Source organism: Nerophis ophidion, linkage group LG24 (genome assembly GCF_033978795.1).
Source record: "Nerophis ophidion isolate RoL-2023_Sa linkage group LG24, RoL_Noph_v1.0, whole genome shotgun sequence".
Lineage (NCBI taxonomy): Eukaryota > Metazoa > Chordata > Actinopteri > Syngnathiformes > Syngnathidae > Nerophis > Nerophis ophidion.
The window spans coordinates 3,925,477-3,945,549 of record NC_084634.1 but is presented as its reverse complement, the minus strand read 5'-3'; the positions used below and the strand labels follow the sequence as shown (position 1 = coordinate 3,945,549).

Sequence of the window (20,073 nt, the reverse complement as noted above, 5' to 3'; positions counted from 1 at the left end):
TCCTCAATCTGATTGGTTTATTTTTGTTCTTAAATCTAGAGTTTATATCGAGATATTTATCAAAAAAAAAAAAATGAAGGACTATATTACTAAAAAAAGCTCTTTTTTATTTTATGTTTGGACAGTAGGACTAACGCACTTTTCTTATTTATTATGGTAATTAAATTTGACTGCAAACGATACGTGTTTCCATAAATTGTCATTTTTTATATAATGTTTCTTTCGGCAAATATTAGTAATTGAAGTGAAATTAATTTTTCAAATAATATCTAGCTAAATTTACCTTAATCTTTTTATTTTATTTTATTTTATTTTTTGAATGAAAAAAGGATAATACTTTTTCTTTTTCTTTTTTTAAAAAAAAAAGGACATTTCCTCAATCTGATTGGCTCGTTTGGCTATGACGTGTACAGGAAGTTATTCATCAAATTAAAAAAAAATAAAAAATGAAGGATTATATTACTAAAAAAGCTCTTTTTTATTTTATGTTTGGACAGTAGAACTAACGCACTTTTCTTATTTTATTCCATTGATTAAATTTTACTGAAAAAGATACATGTTTCGATAAATTGTGTCATTTTTTTTACAATATTTCTTTCAGCAAATATTAGCAATTAAAGTGAAATTCATTTTTCAATTAATATTTAGCTAAAATTCCCTTAATCTTTTATTTTTATTTTTTCGATTAAAAAAAAGATACTTTTTTTTTTTAAAAGTACATTTCCTCAATCTGATTGGCTCGTTTGGCTATGACGTGTACAGGAAGTGTGGAGGAAAGCTACTCTTAAATCTAGAGTCGACGTCGAGATATTCATCTAAAAAAAGGAAAAAATAAACGATTATATTTTTAAAAAGGCTCTTTTTTATTGTATGTTTGGACAGTAGGATTAAACACTTTTCTTATATATTCTGGTGATTAAATTTGACTGAAAACGATACGTGTTTTTTTTTTTGTTTTTGTTTTTTTTCGGCAAATAGTAATTAAAGTGAAATTAATTTTTCAATCAACTTGTAGCTAAAATTCCCTTAATCTTTTATTTTTATTTATTTTTTTCAGTTAAAAATAGATATTTTTTTTTTAAAGGGACATTTCCTCAATCTGATTGGCTCCTCTGGCTATGACGTGTACAGGAAGTGTGCACGAAAGCTACTCTTATATCTAGAGTCGACGTCGAGATATTCATCTAAAAAAAGGAAAAAATAAATGATTATATTTCTAAAAAGGCGATTTTTTTTATTTTATGTTTGGACAGTAGGACTAACACACTTTTCTTATATATTCTGGTGATTAAATTTGACTGAAAACGATACGTGTTTTTTTTTTTTATATTTATTTCGGCAAATATTAGTAATTAAAGTGAAATTAATTTTTCAATCAACTTGTAGCTAAAATTCCCTTAATCTTTTATTTTTATTTATTTTTTTCAGTTAAAAAAAGATAAAAGATTTTTTAAAGGGACATTTCCTCAATCTGATTGGCTCCTCTGGCTATGACGTGTACAGGAAGTGTGCGGGCAAGCTACCGAAAGCATAACATTGCATGCAACTCTAACTACATTTCCTTTCTATCGTCTCATATCTCACACTTTTACTAGTTCGCTTGTTTTTTTTTTTCGCCCAATAGTTGCTTAAAAAAATGTAAAACATTTTACGTAGTGCGTTTAAAAAAAAAAAAAAAACATGTCGCGGATTCGTGTCACTTTGCGACGTAAGTTTACCTTCAAACTGAACTATTTGAGTGCGCTGACTCTGTTATTCACTACCGAATAAACATAAAATATTACTGTTGTTGAATTGGTAAAGTCAACTGTTGTGTTTATGACTAAAAACGCTGAAAAGTTTTGGTTTTGTCTTTCAGGTGGACCAAGAGATGACGCAAACTGACGAAACTGTCGTAAAAATCAGAATGTGACGCCCTCTCTCGCCCCCCCTCCCCTAAAAAGGAGTCTTCCATCCACTTTTCTACCGTCTTATTTGTGCATTTTCATTTAGGATGCCTCGCCTGGAGGAGTTGGCCAACGTGGCCCTCAGGGTGCCCAGCGTCTTGGCCCTGGACCTGCTCTACAAGTGTGACATAGACAGCTTAACGGAGCACCTGAAGGCCAAAAACCAGGACATGCTCTTCAAATATAAATACGTCATCTGGAACATGTACTACCTTGGTGAGTGACACGCCCCTTTTTCAAGTCCCGCCTTTACGGTTGCTCGACATTGTCAGACAGGAGTTCTTATATTCAGTTAATAGACTGCAAAGTTAGTGCCGCAAGGGGTTCTGGGTGTTTGTTCTGTTGTGTTACGATGCGGATGTTCTCCCGAAATGTGTTCGTCGTTCTTGTTTGGTGTGGGTTCACAGTGTGGCGCATATTTGTAACAGTGTTAAAGTTGTTTATACGGCCACCCTTAGTGTGACCTGTACGGCTGTTGACCAAGTATGCTTTGCATTCACTTGTGTGTGTGAAAAGCCGTTGTGGAGGATCTCTTCCTTCCGGGTTTCTTTGGACCACCAATGAGGGACATGACTGCGAGCAGTTTTTGCCACTTTTATTCTTTCAATACACTTCACTTCCGGTCGGGTGTTTTTTTAGCTCTCGTCTCTTCAAACTGTTCGCTCTTCCGGCGTCGTCCGTGTCTCGCTCTTTGTCGCAGTCGCTCCTCGTGCACCACCGGCTCTCCAGCGCCTTCCGCCCCTCCTGCATAACTGCGCCCAAGTGGGCCATGTACGCACCTGACGCACATTTCGGAGCAGGCCCCGGCGCGCCCCGCCGCACTTCAGGTCCGCCAGCCACGCCCCCTCACAGATCTCTCGTGGCCGGCCCCAGCTTGAGGTCCGCCGGCCACACCTCCTCACAGACATTTTGGATCCGGCCCTGGTGTGCCCCAGCTTGCTGTAGTACCCGCCAACCACGCCGCCTCACAGACCTCTCGGAGCCGGCTCGAGATTCAGGTCCGCCAGCCACACCTCCTCACAGACCTCTCAGAGCCGACCTCCGCACACCCCTCCTCGCTGCACTGCCGCCGGCCACACCTCCTCACAGACCTCTCAGAGCCGGCCCCAGCTTCAAGTCTGCCGGCCATGCTTCCTCACAGACCTCTCAGAGCCGGCCCCGGCGCGCCCCGCCTCGCTGCAGGTCCGCCTGCCACACCTCCTCACAGACCTCTCGGAGCCAAGCCCGGTGCACCCTGCCTCGCTGCAGTATCCGCTGACCACACCTTCTCGCAGACCTCTCGGAGTCCCAGCGTACCTTGCTGCAAGTCTGCCGGCCACGCCTCCTCACAGACCTCTCAGAGCCGGCCCCAGCTTCAAGTCTGCCGGCCAAACTTCCTCACAGACCTCTCGGAGCCGGCCCCGGCGCGCCCCGCCTCGTTGCAGGTCCGCCGGCCACGCCTCCTCACAGACCTCTCGGACCCGGCCCCGGCGCACCCCGCGTCACTGTAGTATCCGCCGGCCACGCCTCCTCACAGACCTCTCGGACCCAGCCCCGGTGCGCCCCGCCTCGCTACAGTATCCGCTGGCCACACCTTCTCGCAGACCTCTCGGAGTCGCAAAGTGGCTTGGCGGTATAGCTCAGTTGGTAGAGTGGCCGTGCCAGCAACTTGAGGGTTGCAGGTTCGATCCCCGCTTCCGCCATCCTAGTCACTGCCGTTGTGTCCTTGGGCAAGACACTTTACCCACCTGCTCCCAGTGCCACCCACACTGGTATAAATGTAACTTAGATGTTGGGTTTCACGATGTAAAGCGCTTTGAGTCACTAGAGAAAAGCGCTATATAAATATAATTCACTTCACTTCGTTGCAAGTCCGCCAGGCATGCCTCCTCGCGGAGCCAACCCGGCGTGCCCCGCCTCGCTGCAGGTCCGCCGACCACGCCTCCTCGCAGACCTCTCTGAGCGGGCCCCGCCTCGCTGCAGGTCCGCCGACCATGCCTCCTCACAGACCTCTTGGAGCAGGTCTCGGTGCGTGCGCCATGCCTCGCTGCAGGTCCGCCGGCCACGCCTCCTCACAGATCTCTAAGAGCCGGCCCCAGCTTCAAGTCCGCCGGCCAAACCTCCTCACAGACCTCTCGGAGCCGGCCCCGGCGCACCCCGCCTCACTGCAGTATCCGCCGCCCACGCTTCCTCACAGACCTCTCGGAGCCGGCCCCGGCGCACCCCGCATCGCTGCAGTATCCGCTGAACACACCTTCTCGCAGACCTCTCGGGAGTCCCAGCGTACCTCGCTGCAGGTCCGCCAGCCACGCCTCCTCACCCCGTAGATATTATGTGATTGGGCCAGCACGCAAAGGCAGTGCCTTTAAAGTTTATCGGCGCTCTGTCTTCTCCCTACACACATTTGCTCACATTTTCAGTAGAGCCATAATAAATTCATAAAAGAAGCAAACTTCATGAATGTTTTGTGTGAGCAACAAGTATGTGCTCTCATCACAAAAAAAATGTAGAAATGATTGTAAACTCAAGACAGCCATGACATGATGTTCTACACACGTGTATGTGCACTTTTTATGGCGACTGTGCCTTTTGTGAATACGCGAATGGAAAATGATCTCTTTAAATATGTTCCCTGCATGCTCCTCCAAGGTCACGTGATCAACGCGGTGGTTTTGGTGCTGCCGTTGAGACACATCGTAACGCTCTACCTCCACATCCTGGCCGCCATGCTGCTCTACATGGGCCACCAGATCTCCAAGTGAGTCACGCTCGTTTTGCTTCTTAAGACACATCCCTCCATTGTTTTAGAGACGTCACCTTTCATCTGTCGACGCCTCAGGGAGTATATCCGCGAGGAGATGCAGTCTGGCTACGAAGGAGCGGTGTACCTCAGTTCTCTGGCCTTCAACAGATTCGTGTCTGCGCTGACAAGTGAGTCCTTAAAAACAACGCTTTCATGTTTGGAACTCTTCTCCACCCATCACGTTTTACTTTTTCCTACAAACTATACATGTGTGAATGCTCCAAAACATTCACACACACTATATTGCCAAAAAGTGTTTGGCCGCCAATCAAAACGTTGAGAATCAGGTGTCCTAATCACTTAGTCCGGTGTATCAAATCCAGCACTTAGGTATGGAGACTGTTTCTGCAGACATTTGTGAAAGAATGGGCCGCTGTCAGTGATTTCCAGCATGTTGCTCACACAAAACATTCATGAAGTTTGCTTTTTTTATGAATTTATTATGGGTCTACTGAAAATGTGAGCAAATGTGTGTAACATTATTAATATTGCTACTACGGATAATTTGATCAAAAAGTACCTAAAACAGCCCACTACCTATAATATAGTTTTTTTTAACATAAGATCATTGTCTCCCAAAACGTTGATATCATCAGAGACAACAATCTTAACGTCATCGGTCTCAGCAAAACCTGGCTTAAACCAGACGACTTTTTTGCGCTAAATGAGGCATGTCCTCCTAACTTTACACATGCGCATATTGCCCGTCCCCTTAAAAGGGGTGGAGGGGTCGCACTAATATACAACGAAAACTTTAACCTTAGTCCTAACATAAACAATAAATATAAATCGTTTGAGGTGCTTACTATGAGGTCTGTCACATCGCTGCCTCTACACCTGGCTGTTATCTACCGCCCCCCAGGGCCCTATTCGGACTTTATCAATGAATTCTCAGAGTTCGTTGCTGATCTAGTGACGCACGCCGATGAATTTATTATGGGTCTACTGAAAATGTGAGCAAATGTGTGTAACATTATTAATATTGCTACTACGGATAATTAGATCAAAAATTCCCTAAAACAGCCCACTACCTATAATATAGTTTTTTTTAAACATAGCAACGAATAGGATCATTGTCTCCCAAAACGTTGATATCATCAGAGACAACAATATTAAGGTCATCGGTCACAGCGAAACCTGGCTCAAACCAGACGACATTTTTGCGCTAAATGAGGCATGTCCTCCTAACTTTACACATGCTCATATTGCCCGTCCCCTTAAAAGGGGTTGGGGGGTTCGCACTAATATATACAACTAAAACTTTAACCTTAGTTATAACATAAATAATAGATATAAATCGTTTGAGGTGCTTACTATGAGGTCTGTCACACCGCTGCCTCTACACCTGGCTGTTATCTACCGCCCCCCAGGGCCCTATTCGGACTTTATCAATGAATTCTCAGAGTTCGTTGCTGATCTAGTGACGCACGCCGATGAATTTATTATGGGTCTACTGAAAATGTGAGCAAATGTGTGTAACATTATTAATATTGCTACTACGGATAATTTGATCAAAAATTCCCTAAAACAGCCCACTTCCTATCATATAGTTTTTTTTAAACATAAGATCATTGTCTCCCAAAACGTTGTTAGTTAATGATATCATCAGAGACAACAATCTTAACATCATCGGTCTCAGCAAAACCTGGCTTAAACCAGACAACTTTTTTGCGCTAAATGAGGCATGTCCTCCTAACTTTACACATGCGCATATTGCCCGTCCCCTTAAAAGGGGTTGGGGGGTCGCACTAAAATATACAACTAAAACTTTAACCTTAGTTATAACATAAATAATAGATATAAATCGTTTGAGGTGCTTACTATGAGGTCTGTCACACCGCTGCCTCTACACCTGGCTGTTATCTACCGCCCCCCAGGGCCCTATTCGGACTTTATCAATGAATTCTCAGAGTTCGTTGCTGATCTAGTGACGCACGCCGATGAATTTATTATGGGTCTACTGAAAATGTGAGCAAATGTGTGTAACATTATTAATATTGCTACTACGGATAATTTGATCAAAAATTCCCTAAAACAGCCCACTTCCTATAATATAGTTTTTTTTAAACATAAGATCATTGTCTCCCAAAACGTTGTTAGTTAATGATATCATCAGAGACAACAATCTTAACATCATCGGTCTCAGCGAAACCTGGCTTAAACCAGACGACTTTTTTGCGCTAAATGAGGCATGTCCTCCTAACTTTACACATGCTCATATTGCCCGTCCCCTTAAAAGGGGTTGGGGGGTTCGCACTAATATATACAACTAAAACTTTAACCTTAGTTATAACATAAATAATAGATATAAATCGTTTGAGGTGCTTACTATGAGGTCTGTCACACCGCTGCCTCTACACCTGGCTGTTATCTACCGCCCCCCAGGGCCCTATTCGGACTTTATCAATGAATTCTCAGAGTTCGTTGCTGATCTAGTGACGCACGCCGATGAATTTATTATGGGTCTACTGAAAATGTGAGCAAATGTGTGTAACATTATTAATATTGCTACTACGGATAATTTGATCAAAAATTCCCTAAAACAGCCCACTTCCTATAATATAGTTTTTTTTAAACATAAGATCATTGTCTCCCAAAACGTTGTTAGTTAATGATATCATCAGAGACAACAATCTTAACATCATCGGTCTCAGCAAAACCTGGCTTAAACCAGACGACTTTTTTGCGCTAAATGAGGCATGTCCTCCTAACTTTACACATGTGCATATTGCCCGTCCCCTTAAAAGGGGTTGGGGGGTCGCACTAAAATATACAACTAAAACTTTAACCTTAGTTGTAACATAAATAATAGATATAAATCGTTTGAGGTGCTTACTATGAGGTCTGTCACACCGCTGCCTCTACACCTGGCTGTTATCTACCGCCCCCCAGGGCCCTATTCGGACTTTATCAATGAATTCTCAGAGTTCGTTGCTGATCAAGTGACGCACGCCGATGAATTTATTATGGGTCTACTGAAAATGTGAGCAAATGTGTGTAACATTATTAATATTGCTACTACGGATAATTTGATCAAAAATTCCCTAAAACAGCCCACTACCTATAGTATAGTTTTTTTAAACATAAGATCATTGTCTCCCAAAACGTTGATATTATCAGAGACAACAATCTTAACATCATCGGTCTCAGCGAAACCTGGCTTAAACCAGACGACTTTTTTGCGCTAAATGAGGCATGTCCTCCTAACTTTACACATGCGCATATTGCCCGTCCCCTTAAAAGGGGTGTGGGGGTCGCACTAATATACAACGAAAACTTTACCCTTAGTCCTAACATAAATAATAAATATAAATCGTTTGAGGTGCTTACTATGAGGTCTGTCACACCGCTGCCTCTACACCTGGCTGTTATCTACCGCCCCCCAGGGCCCTATTCGGACTTTATCAATGAATTCTCAGAGTTCGTTGCTGATCAAGTGACGCACGCCGATGAATTTATTATGGGTCTACTGAAAATGTGAGCAAATGTGTGGAAAATTATTAATATTGCTACTACGGATAATTTGATAAAAAAAATCCCTAAAACAGCCCACTACCTATAATATCGTTTTTTTTAAACATAAATTCATTGTCTCCCAAAACGTTGATATCATCAGACACAACAATCTTAACGTCATCGGTGTCAGCGAAACCTGGCTTAAACCAGACGACTTTTTTGCGCTAAATGAGGCATGTCCTCCTAACTTTACACATGCGCATATTGCCCGTCCCCTTAAAAGGGGTTGGGGGGGTCGCACTAATATATACAACTAAAACTTTAACCTTAGTTATAACATAAATAATAGATATAAATCGTTTGAGGTGCTTACTATGAGGTCTGTCACACCGCTGCCTCTACACCTGGCTGTTATCTACCGCCCCCCAGGGCCCTATTCGGACTTTATCAATGAATTCTCAGAGTTCGTTGCTGATCTAGTGACGCACGCCGATGAATTTATTATGGGTCTACTGAAAATGTGAGCAAATGTGTGGAACATTATTAATATTGCTACTACGAATAATTTGATCAAAAATTCCCTAAAACAGCCCACTACCTATAATATAGTTTTTTTAAAATTAAGATCATTGTCTCCCAAAACGTTGTTAGTTAATGATATCATCAGAGACAACAATCTTAACATCATCGGTCTCAGCGAAACCTGGCTTAAACCAGACGACTTTTTTGCGCTAAATGAGGCATGTGCTCCTAACTTTACACATGCGCATATTGCCCATCCCCTTAAAAGTCTGCGGGCTATAGAGCGTTTTCCGTTTGGGCTCCAGTACTCTGGAATGCCCTCCCGGTAACAGTTCGAGATGCTACCTCAGTAGAAGCATTTAAGTCTCACCTTAAAACTCATCTGTATACTCTGGCCTTTAAATAGACCCCCTTTTTAGACCAGTTGATCTGCCGCTTCTTTTTTCTCCTCTGTCCCCCCCCTCCCTTGTGGTCCGATGACCATGGATGAAGTACTGGCTGTCCAGAGTCGAGACCCAGGATGGACCGCTCGCCTGTGTATCGGTTGGGGACATCTCTACGCCGCTGATCCGCCTCCGCTTGGGATGGTTTCCTGTGGACGGGACTCTGGCTGCTGTCTTGGATCCGCTTTGAACTGAACTCTCGCGGCTGTGTTGGAGCCACTATGGATTGAACTTTCACAGTATCATGTTAGACCCGCTCGACATCCATTGCTTTCGGTCCCCTAGAGGGGGGGGGGGGGGTTGCCCGCATCTGAGGTCCTCTCCAAGAATTTTCCTTGCCCTTTTGTGGGTTCTTCCGAGGATGTCGTAGTCATAATGGTTTGTACAGTTCTTTGAGACATTTGTGATTAAGGGCTATATAAATAAACATTGATTGATTGATTGATGGTTGAAGGAAGTTTACGTGAAGAGACCGAGAGCTCCGTCCCTGTTGATTTCAATCAATCAATCAATGTTTGCTTATATAGCCCTAAATCACTAGTGTCTCAAAGGGCTGCACAAACCACTACCACATCCTCGGTAGGCCCACATAAGGGCAAGGAAAACTCACACCCAGTGGGACGTCGGTGACAATGATGACTATGAAAACCTTGGAGAGGAGGAAAGCAATGGATGTCGAGCGGGTCTAACATGATACTGTGAAAGTTCAATCCATAATGAATCCAACACAGCCGCGAGAGTCCAGTCCAAAGCGGATCCAACACAGCAGCGAGAGTCCCGTTCACAGCGGAGCTAGCAGGAAACCATCCCAAGCGGAGGCGGATCAAGCCGATACACAGGCAAGCAGTACATGGCCACCGGATCGGACCGGACCGGACCCCCTCCACAAGGGAGAGTGGGACATAGGAGAAAAAGAAAAGAAACGGCAGATCAACTGGTCTAAAAAGGGAGTCTATTTAAAGGCTGGAGTGCTCACCCACATCACAGATGGTGTCAAAAAAAAGCGAAGCACACTAATTCAACACTCGCCGTCATTCCGGGTGGATTGACCAAAGAACTCCAACCGCTGGTGTTGGTGTCAGCAGGGCATTCAAAGCTCGACTGCGAACGGCGTGGGAACAATGGATGACCGAAGGCGAACACACCTTCACCAAAACAGGGAGACCGCGCCGGACGACATACGCCAGAGGAATGTAAACGCCTGGGCGGATATACCGGTCTCAAATGTGGTCCGAGCTTTCCGGAAGGCAGGATTCACGGACAACAACATTGACTCTGATGACTTCGACGAGACGGAGCCCACCATTCAGGATGCCGTATTCGCCCGACTTTTTAATTCAGACGCCGAAGAAGAAGAATTTGAGGGATTTCTGGATGAGGAAAAACTTCTGAAAGTGAGCTTTAACTCAAATACAGAGTGGGCCAACATTTTAAACTGAACAAAGGTTGAACAAATTAACATTTTAATAGGGACCTTAAACAAGTTGTGCATTGAATATTGTATAAGTTTATAGTGACAGGCAAAATCGATTTTCAAATAATAATAATAATGATAATTTAAAATATCAATGGTATATTAAATAAATCAAAAAAATTGAATGCCTCTTTCCTATTTGCAGCTTTCTGATGTAAATATCAACATTAACTGGGCGGGGTTAGGTGGTAGCGGGGGGGGTGTATATTGTAGCATCCCGGAAAGGTTAGTGTTGCAAGGGTTTCTGGGCGGCATGGCGTAGTGGGTAGAGCGGCCGTGCCAGAAACCTGAGGGTTGCAGGTTCGCTTCCCAGCTATAAATAAATGATAAATGGGTTGTACTTGTATAGCGCTTTTCTACCTTCAAGGTACTCAAAGCGCTTTGACACTACTTCCACATTCACCCATTCACACACACATTCACACACTGATGGAGGGAGCTGCCATGCAAGGCGCCAACCAGCACCCATCAGGAGCAAGGGTGAAGTGTCATGCTCAGGACACAACGGACGTGACGAGGTTGGTACTAGGTGGGAATTGAACCAGGGACCCTCGGGTTGCGCACGGCCACTCTCCCACTGCGCCACGCCGTCGCTATGGACATCAAAGTCGCTGCCGTTGTGTCCTTGGGCAGGACACTTCACCCTTTTCCCCCGGTGCCGCTCACACCGGTGAATGAATGATGAATGAATGATAGGTGGTGGTCGCAGGGGCCGTAGGCGCAAACTGGCAGCCACGCCTCCGTCAGTCTACCCCAGGGCAGCTGTGGCTACAGATGTAGCTTACCACCACCAGGTGTGAATAAATGATGGGTTCCCACTTCTCTGTGAGCGCTTTGAGTATATAACAATAGAAAAGCGCGATATAAATCTAATCCATTATTATTATTATTATTATTTGTTCTGTTGTGTTACGGTGCGGATGTACTCCCGAAATGTGGTTGTCATTCTCGTTTGGTGTGGGTTCACAGTGTGGCGCATATTTGTAACAGTGTTAAAGTTGTTTATACGGCCACCCTCAGTGTGACCTGTATGGCGGTTGACCAAGTATGCGTTTGCATTCACTTGTTTGTGTGTATCATGTTCGTCCTTCGTTTTCGAAGATGACCAGGTGACTTCACGTTGATTTGTGTGTGCGAAGATGGCCGATGAGGCCAATCCTTGCACGGAATGACCGGCTGCAGCGAGGGCAGGTTATGGCTGGGGGTTGGCTGGCTGAGAGGGAGGAACAGTCTCTTGTCTTGCGGAGCTGTCGCTTCTGTTCGGCTTCATGGATCCGTTTTTTCCTCGAAGTCTGCTACACCATGCCAGACTGCAGGTGTTGGGCAACGGCTTCCCAGGTCTCTGGGTCCAGACCACAGCCCTTGAGACTGGTTCTTAGGGTGTCCTTAAAGCGTTTCCGCTGTCCGCCGCGTGAGCGCTTTCCATGGTGCAGTTCACGGTAAAGAAGCATTTTTGGTAGGCGTTCGTTTGACATATGGCCAGCCCATCTCAGCTGGGAACGCTTGAGGATGGCATAGATGGTCTCCATCTCAGCCCTGCGGAGGACCTCAGTTTCTGGGATCTTGTCCTGCCAACTGATATTGAGCAGCTTCCTGAGGGATCTCATGTGGAAGGCGTTAAGTTGTTTAGCATGCCGGCTGTATACAGTCCAGGTCTCACAGGCATACAGCAGGGCAGGTAGGACAACACCACGATAGACCTTTAGTTCGGTCCGTAGGCTTAGCCCTCTGCGCTCCCAGACGGCCGAATGTCCGCATAGAGTACGTGACAATGTTTGTGTGGAGAACAAGCAGACGGGACGACAGGTTGTAGAGGACTTTGAATGCAGTGCCTTTAAGGAACGTCCCCAAGATGTTGTTTGGGTGGAAATCGAGAGAAATTCGGGAGAATGGTTGCCCCGGGTGTTTTTCGGCAAGGGCACTGAAATTCGGGAGTCTCCCGGGAAAATCGGGATGGTTGGTAAGTATGAGTATTAGCGGTGAATGGGGTGTTCTAATACCGGTGGGCCAGCTCGAATGTTAATTTGATATTGCCTCAAGGGCCAAATTAAATTACACGGTGGGCCAGAGTTTGACACCAATGCTTTAAAAGAAATAAAGTGCACTTTTGTGCATGATGTCACACAAGATATTTCAATAAGTGTCAACTATTGAAATTTAAGTCTCATCTTAAAACTCATCTGTATACTCTAGCCTTTAAATAGACCTCCTTTTTAGACCAGTTGATCTGCCGCTTCTTTTCTTTCTCCTATGTCCCCCCCCTTGTGGAGGGGGTCCGGTCCGATGACCATGGATGAAGTACTGACTGTCCAGAGTCGAGACCCAGGATGGACCGCTCGTCGGGACCCAGGATGGACCGCTCGCCTGTATCGGTTGGGGACATCTTTACGCTGCTGATCCGCTTGAGATGGTTTCCTGTGGACGGGACTCTCACTGCTGTCTTGGAGCCACTATGGATTGAACTTTCACAGTATCATGTTAGACCCGCTCGACATCCATTGCTTTCGGTCCCCTAGAGGGGGGGGGGTTGCCCACATCTGAGGTCCTCTCCAAGGTTTCTCATAGTCAGTATTGTCACTGGCGTCCCACTGAATGTGAATTCTCCCTGCCCACTGGGTGTGAGTTTTCCTTGCCCTTTTGTGGGTTCTTCCGAGGATGTTGTAGTCGTAATGGTTTGTGCAGTCCTTTGAGACATTTGTGATTTGGGGCTATATAAATAAACATTGATTGATTGATTGATTGATTGAAAAATGAGCTGCATAATAGGAAATCAAATAGTGTATGTCCTTCGCTATGTGGTAGGTTCCTGCAGACGTGATCTCCTTCTGTTGTTGACTATTTTTTTCATGCGGCGTTAATCTGGAAATTGTTGCTTAGGCATTTTGTGGGTGTGGCAATGAAAATCAACTTTTACTTAGAAAAGTATTTTTCACCGTGAAAAATGTTTTTCACCTTGTATAAAACGGAATCTATGTTTTTGTCCAAATTGCCGAGCAGTAGCGGCAACAATATTTTCTTCCTATCGGCAACCAACAGACTTTTTTTTGTCAGGCTGATTCTTTGACTTCAGCATGGCAGTAAAGTGCGTGAACTGGAGCGTCAAACATTCCATGATCATATTTTCTGCCCCCTTATCATTTGCAAGTGCCTGCGGGCGCATTCTTACGAGTCCAAATGTTCCAGGTCAGATCATTCTCAGCACGCTGTGTGCCTTCCTGATGAAGACCAGGAAGCTGTGGCTCTTCTCCGCTCACTTCCTCCCTCTGCTGGCCAGACTGTGCACTGCCACGCCCTCCACGCTGCTCACGCTCAACGTCCTCTCCTCGGGACTGACGGGGACCGCCGTCGCCGCCTTCCTCCTCGCCAACCTCTTCGTGCCATACCGCCTCGCCAAGGCCGCGTGTTCACAGCTGCTTCAGGTCGAGGTGGACGTATTTTATTCAAGCGCTCCGGTCTAAAATGTATTTATTTTTTAAATTTGACATTTTTTGAAATGTCTTCCTCAGGTGCTGGAGCTGTACCGGCTTTTGGCGCTGGGAATCTCCCTCTGGCACCAGTTCGCAGTCCCGGTGCTCTTCAGCATCTTCTGGTTTGTTCTCTTCGTCGTCCACCTGTGGTCCGACGCCATGTTAGGCTCCGCCTCCACCTTGCACCAGGGCGTCACCTTCTTCCTGCTCACAAGGTGCGGACTTAATTTGCATAAATAGACACGTTTTTTTTTGTGACAGTCCTTTGCTCAACAGTGTTCCGGAATGTTGCGCCACCTTGAAAATCGACTTTTACCATGAAAATAAAAATTTTTACCATTAAAATAATTTTTTACCTTGAAAATCAACTTTTGCCTTAAATCATTTTTTACCTTGAAAATCAAATTTACTATGAAAATAATTTTTTACCATGAAAATAATTTTTTGCCTTAAAAATCAACTTTTACGTTGAAAATCGACTTTTACCATCAAAATAATTTTTTCCTCAGAAAATCATTTTTTACCTTGAAAATCAACTTTTACCTTGAAAATAATTTTTTACCATGAAAATAATTTTTTACCTTGAAAATAATTTTTTACCTTGAAAATAATTTTTTACCTTGAAAATCATTGTTTACCTTAAAAACTACTTTTACCTTGAAAATATTGTTTTTACCATGAAAATCATTTTATTATGAAAATCATTTTATTATGAAAATCATTTTTTACCGTGAAAATCAACTTTTATCTTGAAAATCATTTTTTACCTTGAAAATCATTGTTAACCTTGAAAATCATTTTTTACCTTGAAAATCATTGTTTACCTTAAAAAACTACTTTTACCTTGAAAATAATTTTTTACCATGAAAATCATTTTTTACCTTGAAAATAATTTTTTACCATGAAAATCATTTTTTACCTTGAAAATAATTTTTTACCATGAAAATCAACTTTTATCTTGAAAATCAACTTTTATCTTGAAAATAATTTTTTACCTTAAAACATTTTTTTCACCTTGAAAATCAACTTTCACCTTGAAAATAATTTTTTACCGTGAAAATAATTTTTTACCTTGAAAAAAAATTTTCATGTTGAAAATAATTTTTTTACCATTAAAACCATTTTTTACCTTGAAAATCAACTTTTACCATGAAAATAATTTTTTACTCTGAAAATCATTTTTTACCTTGAAAATCATTGTTAACCTTGAAAATCAACTTTTACCTAGAAAATCATTTTTTACCTTGATAATCAACTTTTACCTTGAAAATCATTTTTTCTCTTGAAAATCATTTTTTACCTTAAAAAAATGTTCACGTTGGAAATATTTTTTTTACCATTAAAGTAATTTTTTACCTTGAAAATCAACTTATACCTTGAAAATAATTTTTTACCATTAAAATATTTTTTTACCTTGAAAATCGTTTTCTTTAAAAATCTTTTTTTTTTACCTTGAAAATCAAATTTACTATGAAAATAATTTTTTACCATGAAAATCATTTTTTGCCTTAAAAATCAACTTTTACGTTGAAAATCGACTTTTACCATCAAAATAATTTTTTCCTCAGAAAATCATTTTTACCTCGAAAATCAACTTTTACCTTGAAAATAATTTTTTACCATGAAAATAATTTTTTACCTTGAAAATAATTTTTTACCTTGAAAATCATTGTTTACCTTAAAAACTACTTTTACCTTGAAAATATTGTTTTTACCATGAAAATCATTTTATTATGAAAATCATTTTTTACCGTGAAAATCAACTTTTATCTTGAAAATCATTTTTTACCTTGAAAATCATTGTTAACCTTGAAAATCATTTTTTACCTTGAAAATCATTGTTTACCTTAAAAAACTACTTTTACCTTGAAAATAATTTTTTACCATGAAAATCATTTTTTACCTTGAAAATAATTTTTTACCCTGAAAATCAACTTTTATCTTGAAAATCAACTTTTATCTTGAAAATTAGTTTTTACCTTAAACATTTTTTTCACCTTGAAAATCAACTTTCACCTTGGAAATAATTTTTTACCGTGAAAATAATTTTTTACCTTGAAAAAAAATTTTCATGTTGAAAATAATTTTTTTACCATTAAAACCATTTTTTACCTGAAAATCAACTTTTACCTAGAAAATCAACTTTTACCATGAAAATAATTTTTTACTCTGAAAATCATTTTCTACCTTGAAAATCATTGTTAACCTTGAAAATCATTGTTTACCTTACAAAACTACTTTTACCTTGAAAATATTTTTTTACCTTGATAATCAACTTTTACCTTGAAAATCATTTTTTCTCTTGAAAATCATTTTTTACCTTAAAAAAAATGTTCACGTTGGAAATATTTTTTTTACCATTAAAGTATTTTTTTACCTTGAAAATCAACTTATACCTTGAAAATAATTTTTTACCAATAAAATATTTTTTTACCTTGAAAATCGTTTTCTTTAAAAATCATTTTTTTTTACCTTGAAAATCAAATTTACTATGAAAATAATTTTTTACCATGAAAATCATTTTTTGCCTTAAAAATCAACTTTTACGTTGAAAATCGACTTTTACCATCAAAATAATTTTTTCCTCAGAAAATCATTTTTTACCTTGAAAATCAACTTTTACCTTGAAAATAATTTTTTACCATGAAAATAATTTTTTACCTTGAAAATAATTTTTTACCTTGAAAATAATTTTTTACCTTGAAAATCATTGTTTACCTTAAAAACTACTTTTACCTTGAAAATATTGTTTTTACCATGAAAATCTTTTTATTATGAAAATCATTTTATTATGAAAATCATTTTTTACCGTGAAAATCAACTTTTACCTTGAAAATAATTTTTTACCATGAAAATAATTTTTTACCTTGAAAATAATTTTTTACCTTGAAAATAATTTTTTACCTTGAAAATCATTGTTTACCTTAAAAACTACTTTTACCTTGAAAATATTGTTTTTACCATGAAAATCATTTTATTATGAAAATCATTTTATTATGAAAATCATTTTTTACCGTGAAAATCAACTTTTATCTTCAAAATCATTTTTTACCTTGAAAATCATTGTTAACCTTGAAAATCATTTTTTACCTTGAAAATCATTGTTTACCTTAAAAAACTACTTTTACCTTGAAAATAATTTTTTACCATGAAAATCATTTTTTACCTTGAAAATCATTTTTTACCCTGAAAATCAACTTTTATCTTGAAAATCAACTTTTATCTTGAAAATTAGTTTTTACCTTAAACATTTTTTTCACCTTGAAAATCAACTTTCACCTTGAAAATAATTTTTTACCGTGAAAATAATTTTTTACCGTGAAAAAAAATTTTCATGTTGAAAATAATTTTTTTACCATTAAAACCATTTTTTACCTGAAAATCAACTTTTACCTAGAAAATCAACTTTTACCATGAAAATAATTTTTTACTCTGAAAATCATTTTCTACCTTGAAAATCATTGTTAACCTTGAAAATCATTGTTTACCTTACAAAACTACTTTTACCTTGGAAATATTTTTTTACCTTGATAATCAACTTTTACCTTGAAAATCATTTTTTCTCTTGAAAATCATTTTTTACCTTAAAAAAAATTTTCACGTTGGAAATATTTTTTTTACCATTAAAGTAATTTTTTTACCTTGAAAATCAACTTATACCTTGAAAATAATTTTTTACCATTAAAATATTTTTTTACCTTGAAAATCGTTTTCTTTAAAAATCTTTTTTTTTTACCTTGAAAATCAAATTTACTATGAAAATAATTTTTTACCATGAAAATCATTTTTTGCCTTAAAAATCAACTTTTACGTTGAAAATCGACTTTTACCATCAAAATAATTTTTTCCTCAGAAAATCATTTTTTACCTTGAAAATCAACTTTTACCTTGAAAATAATTTTTTACCTTGAAAATAATTTTTTACCTTGAAAATAATTTTTTACCTTGAAAATCATTGTTCACCTTAAAAACTACTTTTACCTTGAAAATATTGTTTTTACCATGAAAATCCTTTTATTATGAAAATCATTTTATTATGATAATCATTTTTTACCGTGAAAATCAACTTTTATCTTGAAAATCATTTTTTACCTTGAAAATCATTGTTAACCTTGAAAATCATTTTTTACCTTGAAAATCATTGTTTACCTTAAAAAACTACTTTTACCTTGAAAATAATTTTTTACCATGAAAATCATTTTTTACCTTGAAAATCATTTTTTACCCTGAAAATCAACTTTTATCTTGAAAATCAACTTTTATCTTGAAAATTAGTTTTTACCTTAAACATTTTTTTCACCTTGAAAATCAACTTTCACCTTGAAAATAATTTTTTACCGTGAAAATAATTTTTTACCGTGAAAAAAAATTTTCATGTTGAAAATAATTTTTTTACCATTAAAACCATTTTTTACCTGAAAATCAACTTTTACCTAGAAAATCAACTTTTACCATGAAAATAATTTTTTACTCTGAAAATCATTTTCTACCTTGAAAATCATTGTTAACCTTGAAAATCATTGTTTACCTTGGAAATATTTTTTTACCTTGATAATCAACTTTTACCTTGAAAATCATTTTTTCTCTTGGAAATCATTTTTTACCTTAAAAAAAATTTTCACGTTGGAAATATTTTTTTTACCATTAAAGTAATTTTTTTACCTTGAAAATCAACTTATACCTTGAAAATAATTTTTTACCATTAAAATATTTTTTTACCTTGAAAATCGTTTTCTTTAAAAATCTTTTTTTTTTACCTTGAAAATCAAATTTACTATGAAAATAATTTTTTACCATGAAAATCATTTTTTGCCTTAAAAATCAACTTTTACGTTGAAAATCGACTTTTACCATCAAAATAATTTTTTCCTCAGAAAATCATTTTTTACCTTGAAAATCAACTTTTACCTTGAAAATAATTTTTTACCATGAAAATAATTTTTTACCTTGAAAATAATTTTTTACCTTGAAAATAATTTTTTACCTTGAAAATCATTGTTCACCTTAAAAACTACTTTTACCTTGAAAATATTGTTTTTACCATGAAAATCATTTTATTATGAAAATCATTTTATTATGAAAATCATTTTTTACCGTGAAAATCAACTTTTATCTTGAAAATCATTTTTTACCTTGAAAATGATTGTTAACCTTGAAAATAATTTTTTACCTTGAAAATCATTGTTTACCTTAAAAAACTACTTTTACCTTGAAAATAATTTTTTACCATGAAAATAATTTTTTACCTTGAAAATCATTTTTTACCCTGAAAATCAACTTTTATCTTGAAAATCAACTTTTATCTTGAAAATTAGTTTTTACCTTAAACATTTTTTTCACCTTGAAAATCAACTTTCACCTTGAAAATAATTTTTTACCGTGAAAATAATTTTTTACCGTGAAAAAAAATTTTCATGTTGAAAATAATTTTTTTACCATTAAAACCATTTTTTACCTGAAAATCAACTTTTACCTAGAAAATCAACTTTTACCATGAAAATAATTTTTTACTCTGAAAATCATTTTCTACCTTGAAAATCATTGTTAACCTTGAAAATCATTGTTTACCTTACAAAACTACTTTTACCTTGGAAATATTTTTTTACCTTGATAATCAACTTTTACCTTGAAAATCATTTTTTCTCTTGAAAATCATTTTTTACCTTAAAAAAAAATTTCACGTTGGAAATATTTTTTTTACCATTAAAGTAATTTTTTTACCTTGAAAATCAACTTATACCTTGAAAATAATTTTTTACCATTAAAATATTTTTTTACCTTGAAAATCGTTTTCTTTAAAAATCTTTTTTTTTTACCTTGAAAATCAAATTTACTATGAAAATAATTTTTTACCATGAAAATCATTTTTTGCCTTAAAAATCAACTTTTACGTTGAAAATCGACTTTTACCATCAAAATAATTTTTTCCTCAGAAAATCATTTTTTACCTTGAAAATCAACTTTTACCTTGAAAATAATTTTT

The 20,073-nt window shown here is 38.3% G+C and overlaps 1 protein-coding gene across 2 annotated transcripts in view; it reads left to right on the top strand.

The window, feature by feature from the left end:
* The first annotated feature begins 1,472 nt into the window (after positions 1-1,472).
* The window catches only part of zmp:0000000662 (RING finger protein 145), a 45,462-nt gene continuing 26,861 nt past the window's right edge, over positions 1,473-20,073 (top strand). The window contains exons 1-6 of one of the 2 annotated variants that reach the window (XM_061886528.1): positions 1,473-1,708; positions 1,859-2,162; positions 4,575-4,683; positions 4,765-4,856; positions 13,807-14,042; positions 14,130-14,305. In XM_061886528.1, the coding sequence (XP_061742512.1) occupies positions 1,994-2,162; positions 4,575-4,683; positions 4,765-4,856; positions 13,807-14,042; positions 14,130-14,305 (782 nt within the window). In that variant the 5' untranslated portion in view covers positions 1,473-1,708; positions 1,859-1,993. Of the gene's footprint in view, positions 1,709-1,858; positions 2,163-4,574; positions 4,684-4,764; positions 4,857-13,806; positions 14,049-14,129; positions 14,306-20,073 lie in introns of both variants that reach the window. The other variant, XM_061886527.1, reaches the window with a different exon arrangement.